General features: G+C 46.2%; 2 protein-coding genes across 2 annotated transcripts in view; both read left to right on the forward strand.

The window, feature by feature from the left end:
- The window catches only part of LOC136626156 (alpha-2-macroglobulin-like), a 459985-nt gene that overhangs the window by 217099 nt on the left and 224955 nt on the right, over positions 1 to 17931 (forward strand). The window lies entirely within an intron of this gene.
- The window catches only part of LOC136624976 (alpha-2-macroglobulin-like), a 250447-nt gene that overhangs the window by 7967 nt on the left and 224549 nt on the right, over positions 1 to 17931 (forward strand). Inside the window, exon 3 of the mRNA XM_066598904.1 lies at positions 14216 to 14372. Coding sequence (XP_066455001.1) covers positions 14216 to 14372 — 157 coding nt within the window. The remainder of the gene's footprint in view (positions 1 to 14215; positions 14373 to 17931) is intronic.

The following is a 17931-nucleotide window of genomic DNA, read 5'->3' on the forward strand; positions in this document are numbered from 1 at the left end:
TACGTGCGGAATGTAATTTTTTCACTTTCCGGTGTCATAGAAACGTGAAATTTGGCATGGGCATTGATTATGTCATAAATAGGAAAAGCTAATGGGTCCCAACTCGAATATTGAATTCTATGTGCAAAAGAATTGGCGTCAAAATTTTACGTGCGGAATGTAATTTCTTCACTTTCCTGTGTCATAGAAACTCGAAATTTGGCAGGAGCATTAATTATGTCAGAAATAGGAAAAGCTAATGGGTCCCAACTCCATTATTCAATTCTATGCGCAAAAGAATTAGCGTCCAAATTTTACGTACGGAATCTAATTTTCTCACTTTCCGGTGTCATAGAAAAGTTAAATTTGGCACGAGCATTGATTATGTCATAAATAGGAAAAGTTCATAGGTCCCAACTCGATTATTTAATTCTAGCACAAAAGAATTAGCGTCCAAATTTTACGTGCGGAATATAATATCTACACTTTCCGGTGTCATAGAAACGGGAAATTTGGCACGAGCATTGATTATGTCATAAATAGGAAAAGTTCATAGGTCCAAACTCGATTATTTAATTCTAGCGCAAAAGAATTAGCGTCCAAATTTTACGTGCGGAATGTAATTTCTTCACTTTCCGGTGTCATAGAAACGGGAAATTTGCCAAGAGCATTGATTATTTCATAAATAGAAAAAGCTAATGGGTCCCAACTCCATTATTCAATTCTATGCGCAAAAGAATTAGCGTCCAAATTTTACGTACGGAATGTAATTTTCTCACTTTCCGGTGTCATAGAAACGTGAAATTTGGCACGAGCATTGATTATGTCAAAAATAGGAAAAGCTAATGGGTCCCAACTCGATTATTTAATTCTAGCGCAAAAGAATTGGCGTCGAAATTTTACGTGCGGAATGTAATTTTTTCACTTTCCGGTGTCATAGAAACGGGAAATTTGGCACGAGCATTAATTATGTCATAAATAGGAAAAGCTAATGGGTCCCAACTCGAATATTCAATTCTATGCGCAAAAGAATTAGCGTCCAAATTTTACGTACGGAATTTAATTTTCTCATTTTCCGGTGTCATAGAAATGTGAAATTTGGCACGAGCATTGATTATGTCATAAATAGGAAAAGCTAATGGGTCCCAACTAGAGATGAGCGAACACCAAAATGTTCGGGTGTTCGTTATTCGAAACGAACTTCCCGCAATGTTCGAGGGTTCGTTTCGAATAACGAACCCCATTGAAGTCAATGGGCGACCAGAGCATTTTTGTATTTCACCGATGCTCGCTAAGGTTTTCATGTGTGAAAATCTGGGCAATTCAAGAAAGTGATGGGAATGACACAGAAACGGATAGGGCAGGCGAGGGGCTACATGTTGGGCTGCATCTCAAGTTCACAGGTCCCACTATTAAGCCACAATACCGGCAAGAGTGGGCCCCCCCCCCTCCCAACAACTTTTACTTCTGAAAAGCCCTCATTAGCATGGCATACCTTTGCTAAGCACCACACTAGCTACAACAAAGCACAATCACTGCCTGGATGACACTCCGCTGCCACTTCTCCTGGGTTACATGCTGACCAACCGCCCCCCCCTCCCCCCCACAGCGCACACCAAAGTGTCCCTGCGCAGCCTTCAGCTGCCCTCATGCCACACCATCCTCATGTCTATTTAGAAGTGCGTCTGCCATGAGGAGGAACCGCAGGCACACACTGCAGAGGGTTGGCACGGCTAGGCAGTGACCCTCTTTAAAAGGGGCGGGGCGATAGCCCACAATGCTGTACAGAAGCAATGAGAAATTGAATCCTGTGCCACCGCCATCAGGAGCTGCACACGTGGGCATAGCAATGGGGAACCTATGTGCCACACACTATTCATTCTGTCAAGGTGTCTGCATGCCCCAGTCGGACTGGTAATATGCACCTTAACAGTAACCGCGTTGGTGGTAATGTGGTGGTGACTGCGGACCTAGTAGCACGGTTGTATTTTGTTGGTTTTCGGAATGCGGCCAGGATTAAGTGGGCCGTGGCGGGGGGGATGGTGTGGGGGCTCTCTTGTTGTGTCGGTAAAGGTGAAATTCTTGGACTGCCACCAGACGAACCAATGCAAAGGCATTTGCCAAGAATGTTTTCCCTGTTGGAGGAGGAGGGGGATGTTTTTGAGGCACTACGTGTCCTCTCCACGTGTCCGTGGTTATATGCACCTTAACAGTAACCGCGTTGGTGGTAATGTGGTGGTGACTGCGGACCTAGTAGCACGGTTGTATTTTGTTGGTTTTCGGAATGCGGCCAGGATTAAGTGGGCCGTGGCGGGGGGATGGTGTGGGGGCTCTCTTGTTGTGTCGGTAAAGGTGAAATTCTTGGACTGCCACCAGACGAACCAATGCAAAGGCATTTGCCAAGAATGTTTTCCCTGTTGGAGGAGGAGGGGGATGTTTTTGAGGCACTACGTGTCCTCTCCACGTGTCCGTGGTTATATGCACCTTAACAGTAACCACGTTGGTGGGAAATGGCCTCGCCGCCATCATGTCTTTGGGAAGCCTCTGCTTCCACACCCCAGAGACATACCATTAGCAGCGGTATAGGCAGAGCCCAGAATTCGTAACATTTCAGCCGTAGCATTAGGACAGGCCCCACTAACATATCACTAGCAGCATTATAGGAGGAGCGCAGTCTTCGTTCCATGTCAGCAATAGTAGCACTCAAGACAGGCCCCAGTAACAAATCCGAAGCAGCAGTATAGCGGTAGCGCAGTCTTCGTTCCATGTCAGCAATAGTAGCACTCAAGACAGGCCCCAGTAACAATTCCGAAGCAGCAGTATAGCGGGAGCGCAGTCTTCGTTCCATTTCAGCAATAGTAGCACTCAAGACAGGCCCCAGTAACAATTCTGAAGCAGCAGTATAGTGGGAGCGCAGTCTTAGTTCCATTTCAGTAGCCTTAGTATAGCCAAGGCCCAAGTTACATTTATGTAGCTAAAGTGTAGGCCAACCCCACACACCTTTCTGTACCATGAGTGCAGGCGAAGAACATACAAATTGCTATGATTACACTGTAGGTGAGGGCCCCAAAAAATTGGTGTACCAACAGTACTAATGTACCTCAGTAAAAATTGGCCATGCCCAACCAAGATGGCAGGTGAATCGCTTTGGTTAATGTGGCTTAAGTGGTAACTAGGCCTGGAGGCAGCCCAGTGTAACGAAAAATTGGTTCAAGTTAAAGTTCCAACGCTTTTAAGCGCATTGAAACTTATAAAAATTGTTCAGAAAAATTATTTGAGTGAGCCTTGTGGCCCTAAGAAAAATTTCCCGTTCAGCGTGATTACGTGAGGTTTCAGGAGGAGGAGCAGGAGGAGGAGGAGGAATATTAGACACAGATTGATGAAGCAGAAATGTCCCCGTTTTGGATGGTGAGAGAGAACGTAGCTTCCATCCGCGGGTGCAGCCTACGTATTGCTTACGTATCGCTGCTGTCCGCTGGTGGAGAACAGAAGTCTGGGGAAATCCAGCCTTTGTTCATCTTGATGAGTGTTAGCCTGTCGGCACTGTCGGTTGACAAGCGGCTACGCTTATCTGTGATGATTCCCCCAGCCGCACTAAACACCCTCTCCGACAAGACGCTAGCCGCAGGACAAGCAAGCACCTCCAGGGCATACAGCGCTAGTTCAGGCCACGTGTCCAGCTTCGACACCCAGTAGTTGTAGGGGGCAGAGGCGTCACCGAGGATGGTCGTGCGATCAGCTACGTACTCCCTCACCATCCTTTTACAGTGCTCCCGCCGACTCAGCCTTGACTGGGGAGCGGTGACACAGTCTTGGTGGGGAGCCATAAAGCTGGCCAGGCCCTTAAAGACTGTTGCACTGCCTGGGATGTACATGCTGCTCGATCTCCGCACCTCCCCTGCTACCTTGCCCTCGGTACTGCGCCTTCTGCCACTAGCGCTGTCGGCTGGGAATTTTACCATCAGCTTGTCCGCAAGGGTCCTGTGGTATAGCAACACTCTGGAACCCCTTTCCTCTTCGGGAATGAGAGTGGGCAGGTTCTCCTTATAGCGTGGGTCGAGCAGTGTGTACACCCAGAAATCCGTTGTGGCCAGAATGCGTGCAACGCGAGGGTCACGAGAAAGGCATCCTAACATGAAGTCAGCCATGTGTGCCAGGGTACCTGTACGCAACACATGGCTGTCTTCACTAGGAAGATCACTGCCAGGATCCTCCTCCTCCTCCTCCTCCTCCTCCTCAGGCCATACACGCTGAAAGGATGACAGCCAATCAGCCGGTGTACCGTCAGCAGCGGGCCAAGCTGTCTCTTCCCCCTCCTCCTCATCCTCCTCATGCTCCTCCTCCTCCTCCTGTACGCGCTGAGAAATAGACAGGAGGATGCTCTGACTATCCAGCGGCATACTGTCTTCCACCGCCTCCGTTTCCGAGCGCAAAGCAGCTGCCTTTATAGTTTGCAGGGAATTTCTCAAGATGCATAGCAGAGGAATGGTGACGCTAATGATTGTAGCATCGCCGCTCACCACCTGGGTAGACTCCTCAAAATTACCAAGGACATGGCAGATGTCTGCCAACCAGGCCCACTCTTCTGAAAGGAATTGAGGAGGCTGACTCCCACTGCGCCGCCCATGTTGGAGTTGGTATTCGACTATAGCTCTACGCTGTTCATAGAGCCTGGCCAACATGTGGAGCGTAGAGTTCCACCGTGTGGGCACGTCGCACAGCAGTCGGTGCACTAGCAGCTTAAAGTGATGTTGCAGGGTGCGCAGGGTGGCAGCGTCCGTGTGGGACTTGCGGAAATATGCGCAGAGGCGGCGCGCCTTTCCGAGCAGGTCTGACAAGCGTGGGTAGCTTTTCAGAAAGCGCTGAACCACCAAATTAAAGACGTGGGCCAGGCATGGCACGTGCGTGAGCCTGCCGAGCTGCAGAGCCGCCACCAGGTTACGGCCGTTGTCACACACGACCATGCCCGGTTGGAGGCTCAGCGGCGCAAGCCAGTGGTCGGTCTGCTCTGTCAGACCCTGCAGCAGTTCGTGGGCCGTGTGCCTCTTATCGCCTAAGCTAAGTAGTTTCAGCACGGCCTGCTGACGCTTGCCCACCGCTGTGCTGCCACACCGCGCGACACCGACTGCTGGCGACATGCTGCTGCTAACACATCTTGATTGCGAGGCAGAGGAGGAGGAGGAGGAGGAGGAGGGTGCTTTAGTGGAGGAAGCATACACCTCCGCAGATACCACCACCGAGCTGGGACCCGCAATTCTGGGGGTGGGTAGGACGTGAGCGGTCCCAGGCTCTGACTCTGTCCCAGCCTCCACTAAATTCACCCAATGTGCCGTCAGGGAGATGTAGTGGCCCTGCCCACCTGTGCTTGTCCACGTGTCCGTTTTTAAGTGGACCGTGGCAGTAACCGCGTTGGTGAGGGTGCGTACAATGTTGCGGGAGACGTGGTCGTGCAGGGCTGGGACGGCACATCGGGAAAAGTAGTGGCGACTGGGAACTGAGTAGCGCGGGGCCGCCGCCTCCATGATACTTTTGAAGGACTCCGTTTTCACAACCCTATACGGCAGCATCTCAAGGCTGATGAATTTTGCTATGCGGACGGTTAACGTTTGAGCGTGCGGGTGCGTGGCGGCGTACTTGCGCTTGCGCTCCAACAGTTGCGCAAGCGACGGCTGGACGGTGCGCTGAACTACACTGCTGGATGGGGCCGAGGACAGCGGAGATGAGGGTGTGGGTGCAGGCCATGAGGCTGTAGTGCCTGTGTCCTGAGAGGGGGGTTGCATCTCAGTGGCAGGTTGGGGCACAGGGGGAGAGGCAGGGGTGCAAACCGGAGGCGCTGAACGGCCTTCGTCCCACTTTGTGGGGTGCTTGGCCATCATATGTCTGCGCATGGTGGTGGTGGTGAGGCTGTTGGTGTTGGCTCCCCGGCTGAGCTTTGCGCGACAAAGGTTGCACACCACTGTTCGTCGGTCGTCAGGCGTCTCTGTGAAAAACTGCCAGAACTTAGAGGACCTCGGCCTCTGCAGGGTGGCATGGCGCGAGGGTGCGCTTTGGGAAACACTTGGTGGATTATTCGGTCTGGCCCTGCCTCTACCCCTGGCCACCGCACTGCCTCTTGCAACCTGCCCTGCTGCTGCCCGTGCCTCCCCCTCTGAAGACCTGTCCTGTGTAGGCGTTGCACACCAGGTGGGGTCAGTCACCTCATCGTCCTGCTGCTCTTCCTCCGAATCCTCTGTGCGCTGCTCCCTTGGACTTACTGCCCTTACTACTACCTCACTGCAAGACAACTGTGTCTGATCGTCATCGTCCTCCTCACCCACAGAAAGTTGTTGAGACAGTTGCCGGAAGTCCCCAGCCTCTTCCCCCGGACCCCGGGAACTTTCGAATGGTTGGGCATCAGTGACGATAAACTCCTCTGGTGGGAGAGGAACCGCTGCTGCCCAATCTAAGCAGGGGCCCGAGAACAGTTCCTGGGAGCGTTCCCGCTCCTGAGCTGGTGTCATTGTAGTGGAGTGAGGAGGCTGGGAGGAAGGAGGAGCAGCAGACAGAGGATTCGGATTTGCAGCAGTGGACGGCGCAGAACTGCGGGTTGACGATAGGTTGCTCGAAGCACTTTCTGCCATCCAGGACAGGACCTGCTCACACTGCTCATTTTCTAATAACCGTCTCCCGCGTGGACCCATTAATTGGGCGATGAATGTGGGGACGCCAGAAACGTGCCTCTCTCCTAATCGCGCAGCAGTCGGCTGCGACACACCTGGATCAGGAGCTCGGCCTGTGCCCACACCCTGACTTGGCCCTCCGCGTCCTCGGCCGCGTCCACGTCCTCTAGGCCTACCCCTACCCCTCAGCATGCTGTATTACCAGTGATTTGATTTCACAGGCAGGAAATAAATTGGCGCAAGACTGCAGGCCAAATATAATTTTTTCCCTTTTTTGAAAACGAAAGGCCCCACTGCCTCTAGTGAATGAATAATCTAAGTTTAATAACTGTGCTGTGGCCCTGCTAATGTGTCACAGAACGTGAGGGTAGCAGAGTTATTATAACTCTGGCAGAGCAGGTATTTTTTTCCCAATTAAGGAAAGCAAATGGCGAAGCCAGCAGTAAAACGTAGCTGGGTGCGTCTGATTTTTAAACGTTGCACACGCAGCCGACACGTGTCCACCGCCCTTAGGACGGACAGAGGCAGGACACATAGAATTTTTTTCAGTTTTTTTTCCACCAAAAGGCAGCACTGCGTATATTCAATGAACATGAGAAGTTTAATAACTGTGCTGTGGCCCTGCTAATGTGGCACAGAACTTGAGGGTAGCAGAGTTATTATAACTCTGGCAGAGCAGGTATTTTTTTCCCAATTAAGGAAAGCAAATGGCGAAGCCAGCAGTAAAACGTAGCTGGGTGCGTCTGATTTTTAAACGTTGCACACGCAGCCGACACGTGTCCACCGCCCTTAGGACGGACAGAGGCAGGACAAATAGAATTTTTTTCAGTTTTTTTCCACCAAAAGGCAGCACTGCGTATATTCAATGAACATGAGAAGTTTAATAACTGTGCTGTGGCCCTGCTAATGTGGCACAGAACTTGAGGGTAGCAGAGTTATTATAACTCTGGCAGAGCAGGTATTTTTTTCCCAATTAAGGAAAGCAAATGGCGAAGCCAGGAGTAAAACGTAGCTGGATGCGTCTGATTTTTAAACGTTGCACACGCAGCCGACACGTGTCCACCGCCCTTAGGACGGACAGAGGCAGGACAAATAGAATTTTTTTCAGTTTTTTTCCACCAAAAGGCAGCACTGCGTATATTCAATGAACATGAGAAGTTTAATAACTGTGCTGTGGCCCTGCTAATGTGGCACAGAACGTGAGGGTAGCAGAGTTATTATAACTCTGGCAGAGCAGGTATTTTTTTTCCCAATTAAGGAAAGCAAATGGCGAAGCCAGCAATAAAACGTAGCTGGGTGCGTCTGATTTTTAAACGTTGCACACGCAGCCGACACGTGTCCACAGCCCTTAGGACGGACAGAGGCAGGTCAAATAGAATTTTTTTCACTTGTTTTACAAGCAAAAGGCCGCACTGCGTATATTCAATGAATAATAACTGTGTTGTGGCCCTGCCTACACAATTCTTTCCCTGCAGTATCAATGGAAGGTGCAATGCTCTGCAGAGGCGATTTTGAGAAGAAAAAAAATATGCAGCACAGCTAACAGCAGCCAGCACAGTACTGCACACGGTTAAATATGGCCCTAGAAAGGACCGTTGAGGTTCTTGAAGGCTACACTCACTCCTAACACTCTCCCTGGCTATGCAACACTTCTGTCCCTAATGCCGGGTGCAACGCTCTGCAGAGGCGATTTTGAGAAAAAAAAAATTGCCACTGCTAACAGCAGCCAACACACAGCTATCAGTGGCCCTAATAATGACCTTTGGGGGTCTTGAAGCCTACACTAACTACCAATTCTTTCCCTACAGCAGCTCCGGTACAAACAGTCAGAAATAGAAAAAGCTAATGGGTCCCAACTCCATTATTCAATTCTATGCGCAAAAGAATTAGCGTCCAAATTTTACGTACGGCATCTAATTTTCTCACTTTCCGGTGTCATAGAAACGTGAAATTTGGCACGAGCATTGATTATGTCATAAATAGGAAAAGTTCATAGCTCCCAGCTCGATTATTCAATTCTAGAGCAAAAGAATTGGCGTACAAATTTTACGTGCGGAATGTAATTTCTTCACTTTCCGGTGTCATAGAAACAGGAAATTTGGCACGAGCATTTATTATGTCATAAATAGTAAAAGCTAATGGGTCCCAACTCCATTATTCAATTCTATGCGCAAAAGAATTAGCGTCCAAACTTTACGTGCGGAATGTAATTTTCTCACTTTCCGGTGTCATAGAAACGTGAATTTTGGCACGAGCATTGATTATGTCTTAAATAGGAAAACCTTATGGGTCCCAACTCCATTATTCAATTCTATGCGCAAAAGAATTAGCATCCAAATTTTACGTACAAAATGTAATTTTCTCACTTTCCAGTGTCATAGAAACGGAAAATTTGGCACGAGCATTGATTATGTCATAAATAGGAAAAGTTAATGGGTCCCAACTCGATTATTTAATTCTATGCGCAAAAGAATTAGCGTCCAAATTTTACGTGCGGAATGTAATTTTTTCACTTTCCGGTGTCATAGAAACGGGAAATTTGGCACGAGCATTGATTATGTCATAAATATGAAAAGTTAATGGGTCCCAACTCGATTATTCAATTCTAAGCGCAAAAGAATTAGTGTCCAAATTTTATGTACGTAATCTAATTCTCTCACTTCCTGATGCCATTTTATATAAAGGATATGTCGCATGGTTACCTCCCCGTGGTGTTTCCTGGGTAACGCAGAGAACTATGCTAAATGGTGAACATATGTTTATACTCAGTATCTCTAAAGTAACCACGACTTCATAAGATTTTCCGTGTGAACACCAGATAAACACCAGTACCAAATTAACTCGGGCGAAGCCAGGTATATCAGCTAGTACCTTATACAGTACAGACAATCTTACTGAACAGAGACTGCCAAAGGCATGACAAAAGTAGTCTTTAAATCAGAATTGGAAACAAGAAAATGGAAAAAGATTTATTTCAACTGGATAAAGTACATTAAAAGCTAGGAATTAATGATGTATCAAACAGACAGGACACAATTACTATGGAGCTTCTGATGGAAGAGGGGAGAAATCTGCAGCCAACAAGAGGGGAAGCTCACTTTATACATTCTTAAGCTATGTTCACACGGTGTAAATCGATAAATAGTCGCAACAGACATTCACATGGTTGCACAGATTATGAAATGGATTTTCATTTTTTTTAAGCCATGAATCTGTATGTGTGCACCACATGTACCATGTGGCCTGGAACCCGGTATTTACCTTTTTTGCGCAGGAATAAGTACTAAGCAGCCACTCCCTCAATATAATGGGATGGTGGTCAAGCATGACACTATTGCTCCATTCATCTCTATAGGAACAATAGTTGAGTGCTTAAACTAGACTGTCTCTATCAGTCTCATAAAGGTGAATGAAGTAGTAGTGTGCATGCTCAAACCACTGCTCAGTTCATTTGAGAATACAGGGGATCCCTGTTCTTATGATAAGATTCCCACTGATTAAATACTTAGCTTCCATCCTTTGGATGTAGGAGAAGTGCTAAAGTTTGCACAACCCCTTCAGGGAAAGAAAACAGAGAACAGTTTAAAACCTTAAAGAAGCATTCCAGTCAAAATTAGTACAGTGAAGGAGATTCATAAAACATTTTACACTATAATAATGTAAGATGCATCAAAAAGACACGCATAACCTTTGCGCCAGATTCTTGAACGTGCCTGAAATGCATGAGTATACGACTTGTGCCTCTGCACCCATGGGTACATGAACTTGACCGCCTTTGGGATCTCATTGTGACATAAATATCTTCATGAACTTATATTTCAGAACTCCCCAGTCTGGTCCAACGGGGGTGGGGGGAAGAGGAGTCTAATGATCAATGAACCTTCAGAAACCTTTGATAATATATGACTGCCTCTTTTAGGTCTCATGAGGCTGACGGGTATACATAATCTAATGGCTTTAGGTCTGCAGGTTTAATTATTTTGAGTCAAATATTTTGAGTATTTTCAATTATTATGTATCGCAGCCAAGGATTCCATATCTGGTAGAACCTGGGTAGCATCTTATTGCTTAGAGCATGTATTTTTTCATATGAGCAATGGCCAGTAATATGTCATGCACCTCTCTGGTTGTGGGAGGGATAGTGGATTTCCATCTGCTATTTAAAGCTAACTTAGCAACCAAGAGCAAGTGACTCAGCCATTTGCGGACCTGGAGGGGTATACTATTGCACTCTAGCAGCAGTAGGGCTAATTTGGGGTCTTTAGAGATTTTATTGTTTGTTACAATTTGCAAAACTTGAAATATATCATCCCAAAAGGTTTGTATCCGTGGGCAATGCCAGAATAAGTGATATATAGTTCCTTCTTCTCCACACTCCTTCCAACTTTGATTGCTGGTGTCGGGAAAGCTTCTCTCCATTCATGAAGTTGTATAATACCACCATGTCAAAATCTTACAGTGGGTCTGAAGGAGATTTGCGCTTAGGGTGGATGGGCTTGCCCAATCGAAAGATGATATTCACTGTGTGGAGAGAAGCTTTCCTTTAGATCCCACTCCCAGTTCAACTAATGGGCATTATTACTTTCTCCCATATCTCCAGATAAGATCTACATCTTCTAGTACATGAGCTGTTTCCCAGGTCCCTCCTGGAGAGCAGACACACCAGTTTACTGGGGATGGTACATTCTTCTAATTGGAAATTTGTCAGAAAGGAGTGAATCTGAGAGTGGGTGTGGAATTTTGCAAGGCAAACATTGTATTTATCTCTAAGGGCGCCCACCCACTGGCGATTCTTTTTCCCTGCGAAATTCGCAGCATTTTTTTCTCTGCAGGGGTCTATGGGACTTGTAATGTTAAAATCGCGATCGCGCAAAATCGCGATTTCGCGGTAAATTGCGATTTTGCGCGATCGCGATTTTAACATTACAAGTCCCATAGACCCCTGCAGAAAAAAAAATGCTGCGAATTTCGCAGTGAAAGAAAAACTGTAGTGGGTAGTCACCAGTGGGTGGGCGCCCTAAGGGCTCCTTTCCACTTGCGATTGCGTTTTTTGTTAACGCGATTGTCAATGGGACTTTCTATTGTAAAAAACGCAACTGCGTTTTTGGTGCATTGCATTGCGTTTTTAACATTAGAAAGTCCCATTAACAATCGCGTTAACAAAAAACGCAATCGCAAGTGGAAAGGAGCCCTTAGGGCGCCCACCCACTGGTGACTACCCACTACAGTTTTTCTTTCACTGCGAAATTCGCAGCATTTTTTTTTCTGCAGGGGTCTACGGGACTTGTAATGTTAAAATCGCGATCGCGCAAAATCGCAATTTACCGCGAAATCGCGATTTTGCGCGATCGCGATTTTAACATTACAAGTCCCATAGACCCCAGCAGAAAAAAACAAAAGGCTGCGAATTTCACAGTGAAAAAAAAACTAGTGGGTAGTCACTAGAGATGAGCGAGCACCAAAATGCTCGGGTGCTCGTTACTCGAGTCGAACTATCAGTGATGCTCGAGAGTTCGTTTCGAGTAACGAACCCCATTGAAGTCAATGGGTGACTCGAGCATTTTTGTATATCGCCGATGCTCGCTAAGGTTTTCATTTGTTAAAATCTGCAAAACACAAGAAAGTGATGGAAACGACACAGAAACGAAAAGGGCAGGCGAGGAGCTACATTTTGGGCTGTATCTCAGGTTCCCAGGTCCCACTATTAAGCCACAATAGCGGCAAGAGTGAGACCCCCCCCCCACTGTCAGCGTAAAGATCGTTCTCCTCTGCCACAGCTGTAACAGCTGTGGCAGAGAAGAACAATGTTAGCCCATTGAATTCAATGGAGCCGGCAATACAGCCGGCTCTATTGAAAGCAATGGGCTGCCGGCGTACGCGGGATGAATTGTCGGGAAGGGCTTAAATATATAAGCCCTTCCCTACAATTCATCCAGAAATGTGTAAAAATAAAAAATATATATATACTTAATTGGTCCCGGCAGAACGATGTTAGCCCATTGAATTCAATGGAGCCGGCAATACAGCCGACTCTATTGAAAGCAATGGGCTGCCAGCGATCACGGGATGAATTGTCGGGAAGGGGTTAAATATATAAGCCCTTCCCTGCAATTCATCCAGAAATGTGTAAAAATAAAAAATATATATATACTTACCTGGTCCCGGCAGACGGAGTTGCTGCAGTTCTCCTGAACTGCTCTGAACAGCTGTGAGTAGTATTCAGCAGCCGGGGATTTAAAATCCCCGCCTGCTGAATGAGATGCCTCTGATTGGTCACAGCCTGACCAATCAGAGGCATCCCTCACTCACACCCATTCATGAATTCATGAATGGGTGAGTGAGGGCTGCCTCTGATTGGCTCAGCGCAGGGACAGCTGAGAGCTGCCCCGGAGCCAATCAGAGGCAGCCCTCACTCACCCATTCATGAATTCAGGCTGTGACCAATCAGAGGCATCTCATTCAGCAGGCGGGGATTTTAAATCCCCGGCTGCTGAATACTACTCACAGCTGTTTAGAGCAGTTCAGGAGAACTGCAGCGTGCCGCGCTGAACTCCGTCTGCCGGGACCAGGTAAGTATATATATATTTTTTATTTTTACACATTTCTGGATGAATTGCAGGGAAGGGCTTATATATTTAACCCCTTCCCGACAATTCATCCTGCGATCGCCGGCAGCCCATTGCTTTCAATGGAGTCGGCTGTATTGCCGGCTCCATTGAATTCAATGGGCTAACATCGTTCTGCCGGGACCAGGTGAGTATATATATATTTTTTATTTTTACACATTTCTAGATGAATTGCAGGGAAGGGCTTATATATTCTCTCTCTCTCTCTCTCTCTCTCTCTCTCTCTCTATCTCTATCTCTCTCTCTCTATCTCTCTCTCTATCTCTCTCTCTATCTCTCTCCACATTCTGGGAATATCTAGGTGTTCTTGACTCTTGAAATGACACCGGAAATATACAAGATGTATGAGGACACATCTACTCGTTAATGACACATTGATTGGTGATTAGTCGTTCAATAACTATATCTGTCCCTACTGTGATTGGTGTCTTATCATAGGGATCTCTGAATTGTACCTTTCTTACTTCTTGCCATTCTTGATTAAGCAGACCTTTCCCATCCTGCAATAACCATTCCAATATTGAGGTTAACTAATTGTTGTATGTTTGTGCGTCAGTCTTTGCCCCGTATATTTTAATGAATATCTAATAAAGTTGATTTTAGTGTCTATACTGTGAAGGACGTTACAATTGACATAGACCTTTCTGCTCCGGTGAATTTCCAATAGACAAGTTCGAAAATCTGTCAAAGCCTCTAGTCCTCTAATCCAGTGTTCCCCAACTCCATTCCTCAGGGACCGCCAACAGGTCATGTTTTCAGGATTTCCTCAGTGTTGCACAGGTGATGTAATTATTGTCGGTCCTCAGACATTGCCACAGGTGTTCTTACTATAGGATATTCTGAAAACATGACCTGCTGGTGGTCCCTGAGGACTGGAGTTGGGGACCCCTGCTCCAATCCTTACCAAACAGAGAAATTATTACATACATTTTTTTTTTATTTTTCATCCAGGTCCCTGTCATACAGCAGAGTTATTCAAGCTGGTTACTTCATGTGACTGCTCATGGAGATCACATCAATGTGGATGAAAGCAAGAAGGTTATCATTACAGCACGCAATATGTGTGTTATTCAAACTGATAAATACATCTACAAACCAGGTGATACAGGTAAGGTTTGAGATATATATATATATATATATATATATATATATATATATATATATATATAGCTTATTTATTATTTTACATAATATTATTTCCACTGTGAATATAAAATCCAGGTCACACTCACATCACGTGTTTGGGCTTTAGCTCAGGATTATTTTTCCTCCTCCATTATGAGAGCAAAAAAACGGAATCTTTACCAGAATGGATCCAACCTAAAACAGGATCAAAGAGCACTGAATGGACTCCTTTGAATATAATGTGATCCATCTGGCTTCCATTATGTGCTCCAACAGTCTCCTGGACAATATAGCACAGCTATTTAATCTGGGATATTATGCCGGATCAATGCCAGAGGCTCTAAATGGAGCGTTTTTAGGTAGAAATTAATATTGCCTTAGAGATTCTGCAGTAATTACCACCTCAACACAAAAGTTATTTAAAAGCCAATCAAAATGCAAGATTACATAAAAACAAAACGTAAAAATGTAGGAATATATATGAGATAAACAGTGTCAAAATCTGAATAGAACCTGCAAACAGAAAAGGATGTTTATATTGCTACATATAACGACTTATGGCACTGAAAATGGTGGTCTAGTGCGAAAGGTAGCTTTAAAAAGTTCTGGCAAAAAGGATCCAGAATTAAGAAAGGTACTTGAGGATAAAATATGCCTTTGGGCTCATTTGACAAGATTTACAGGGTTACTAGGATTATTAAGATAGCAAATATTTATTTATGGTGCATTTATATATATTGCAACACTGCAATAAAAACAGCTAGGTGAGTAAAATCTAAACATGCAAAAATAAGATAGTGTGGCTAAATAAAAATGTTTTGACGCAGCATCGGGAGCCTTCTTGTCAAACAAGCACAAAGGCATATTTTATCCTTAAGTACAATTATATAGCACCTTTTCTGTATATGAAATGGGCGATGTTGCCAATGTGCTCTCTTTGGGCCTGTAACTTGGATTCTTGTAAAACCCTACCCTGGGACTACTGGACAAATCTACCAATGCTAACAAGAACTCCAGGGTGCTAGTGGGTAGTGTCCTAGAACAGTAACCCCACTAAACACCATGTAAGTCTCTTTCTTACTATACACAAAATTTCATATATTACATACATATATATACATACAGTGGTTATAGTTTATCTTGACCTTAGTAAAGCATTTGACAAAGTATCTCATACTATACGTATTGAAAAAATAACCAAATATGGGATTGACAAGGCAACTGTTAGGTGGATTCACAACTGGCTGAGTGATCGTACTCAAAGAATGGTCATAAATGGCTGCATATCCAAGTGGAAGAATGTATCAAGTGGGGTACCACAAGGCTCTGTCCTAGGTCCGCTGTTGTTCAACATTTTTATAAATGATCTGGAGGAGGGAATTGATGGGAAACTGATCAAATTTGCCAACGACACAAAGCTAGGAGGGATAGCTAACACTAGGGAAGGGAGAGAGAGTATTCAAAAGGAATCTAGAAAAGCTTTAACAGTGGGCGGCAATTAACAGAATGGTATTTAACAGGGAGAAATGCAAAGTCCTACATCTGAGCAAGAAAAATGAAGAAAGCACATACAGAATGGGAGGAATTGAGCTAAGCAGCAGCACATGTTAAAAAGACTTGGCTATACTAATAGATCATAGACTAAACATGAGTCAATAATGTGATGCAGCAGCCAAAAAGGCAAACTCATTTCTGGGATGTATTAAGAGATGCATAGAGTCTAGATCACGTGAGGTAATTATCCCCCTCTACTCTTCTTTAGTCAGCCCTCACCTGGAATACTGGGTCCAGTTCTGGGCACCCCACTTTAAAAAAGACATAGACAAACTGGAGCAAGTTCAAAGAAGAGTTACCAAGATGGTGAGCAGTCTGCAAATCATGTCCTATGAGGCAGGGACATACCTAAAGGCTCAGGGGCCCGGGTGCAAAAGTTCAGCTCGGGCCCCCTCCCTTGGCCTCCACCCCACACTCCCCCGTACCCATACCTAGATCGTGCTGCATACATGATCTGCCCCTTGGCGTAATCTTTCCAAACCTGATGCATTTCCTGCACATGAAAATTTGTTTGTAGACCCGCAGGCCACTCTCACACACACTGCTTTTAACCGCTATTAACGAGGTGTCCCGAGCGCCGTACTAACCATGGTACAACACTCCCATAGATTTTAATGAGCTTACTTAAAGGGGTTGTCCCGCGAAACAAAGTGGGTCTATACACTTCTGTATGGCCATATTAATGCACTTTGTAATGTACATTGTGCATTAATTATGAGCCATACAGAAGTTATCAGAAATTTTTCACTTACCTGTTCCGTTGCTAGCGTCCTCGTTTCCATGGAGCCGCCTAATTTTCAGCGTCTAATGGCCAAATTAGACGCGCTTGCGCAGTCCGGGTCTTCTTCTTTTCTCAATGGGGCTCCGTGTAGCTCCGTGTAGCTCCGCCCCGTCACGTGCCGATTCCAGCCAATCAGGAGGCTGGAATCGGCAATGGACCGCACAGAAGCCCTGCGGTCCACCGAGGGAGAAGATCCCGGCGGCCATCTTCAGCAGGTAAGTAAGAAGTCACCGGAGCGCGGGGATTCAGGTAAGCGCTGTCCGGTGTCCTTGTTTAACCCCTGCATCGGGGTTGTCTCGCGCCGAACGGGGGGGGCTGTTGAAAAAAAAAAAAACCCGTTTCGGCGCGGGACAACCCCTTTAAATCTGCGCTCAAGCATGGTGTTTCTAACGCTGTGATTTTCAAGAGCTGTCTGTTCTATTTTTGCATTTTCGCGGTTTTTAACACACCTCATCGCCCATCACAATGATGGGGTGCATTAAAAAGCGCTGTCAAACGCTGTAACCTGTGTTCGAAAACGCTGCTCGAAATTCCGGTAAAAATGCCACGATTTCAAGCTGCGAACCACAATATGGATGGATAGATAGATATGAGATAGATATGAGATAGATAGATAGATAGATAGATAGATAGATAGATAGATAGATAGATGTAGGAGGGAGACAGATAGACAGATACACACATATATACACACTTACCCTAGGGCCCGGTCCACTTCTCCTCCATGTGACGGCAGCAGCAGGAGAGGCAAACTTAGAGGCTTCCGTGCAGCAGGAAGCAAGGGGCAGCACATGATCACATGATCACTGTGCCCTGCCTTCCTATGTGACTTCCTCCATCCTCCACTGCCAGACCATGTGAGTTCCTCCCTGCTCTTCCTGTCAGGCTGGCCGTTCTGACTGCCGCATGATGGGAATCTTGCTGCAGACAGAACGGCCAGCCATTAATGCACTGAATGTGCATGTGGGTATGGTGGAGGGCGGCCTCGGGGCCCCCTGAGCGCAGGGGTCGGGTCGCCATGGGGACCCCACCACCCGCTGACGCTACGCCTATGCTATGAGGAACAGTTAAAGTATCTGGGAATGTTTAGCTTGCAAAAAAAGAAGGCTGAGTGGAGACGTAATAGCTGTCTACAAATATCTGAAGGGCTGTCACAGTGCAGAGGGATCAGCCCTATTCTCATTTACACAAGGAAAGAATAGAAGCA

Source organism: Eleutherodactylus coqui, chromosome 4 (genome assembly GCF_035609145.1).
Source record: "Eleutherodactylus coqui strain aEleCoq1 chromosome 4, aEleCoq1.hap1, whole genome shotgun sequence".
Taxonomy (NCBI): Eukaryota; Metazoa; Chordata; class Amphibia; order Anura; family Eleutherodactylidae; genus Eleutherodactylus; species Eleutherodactylus coqui.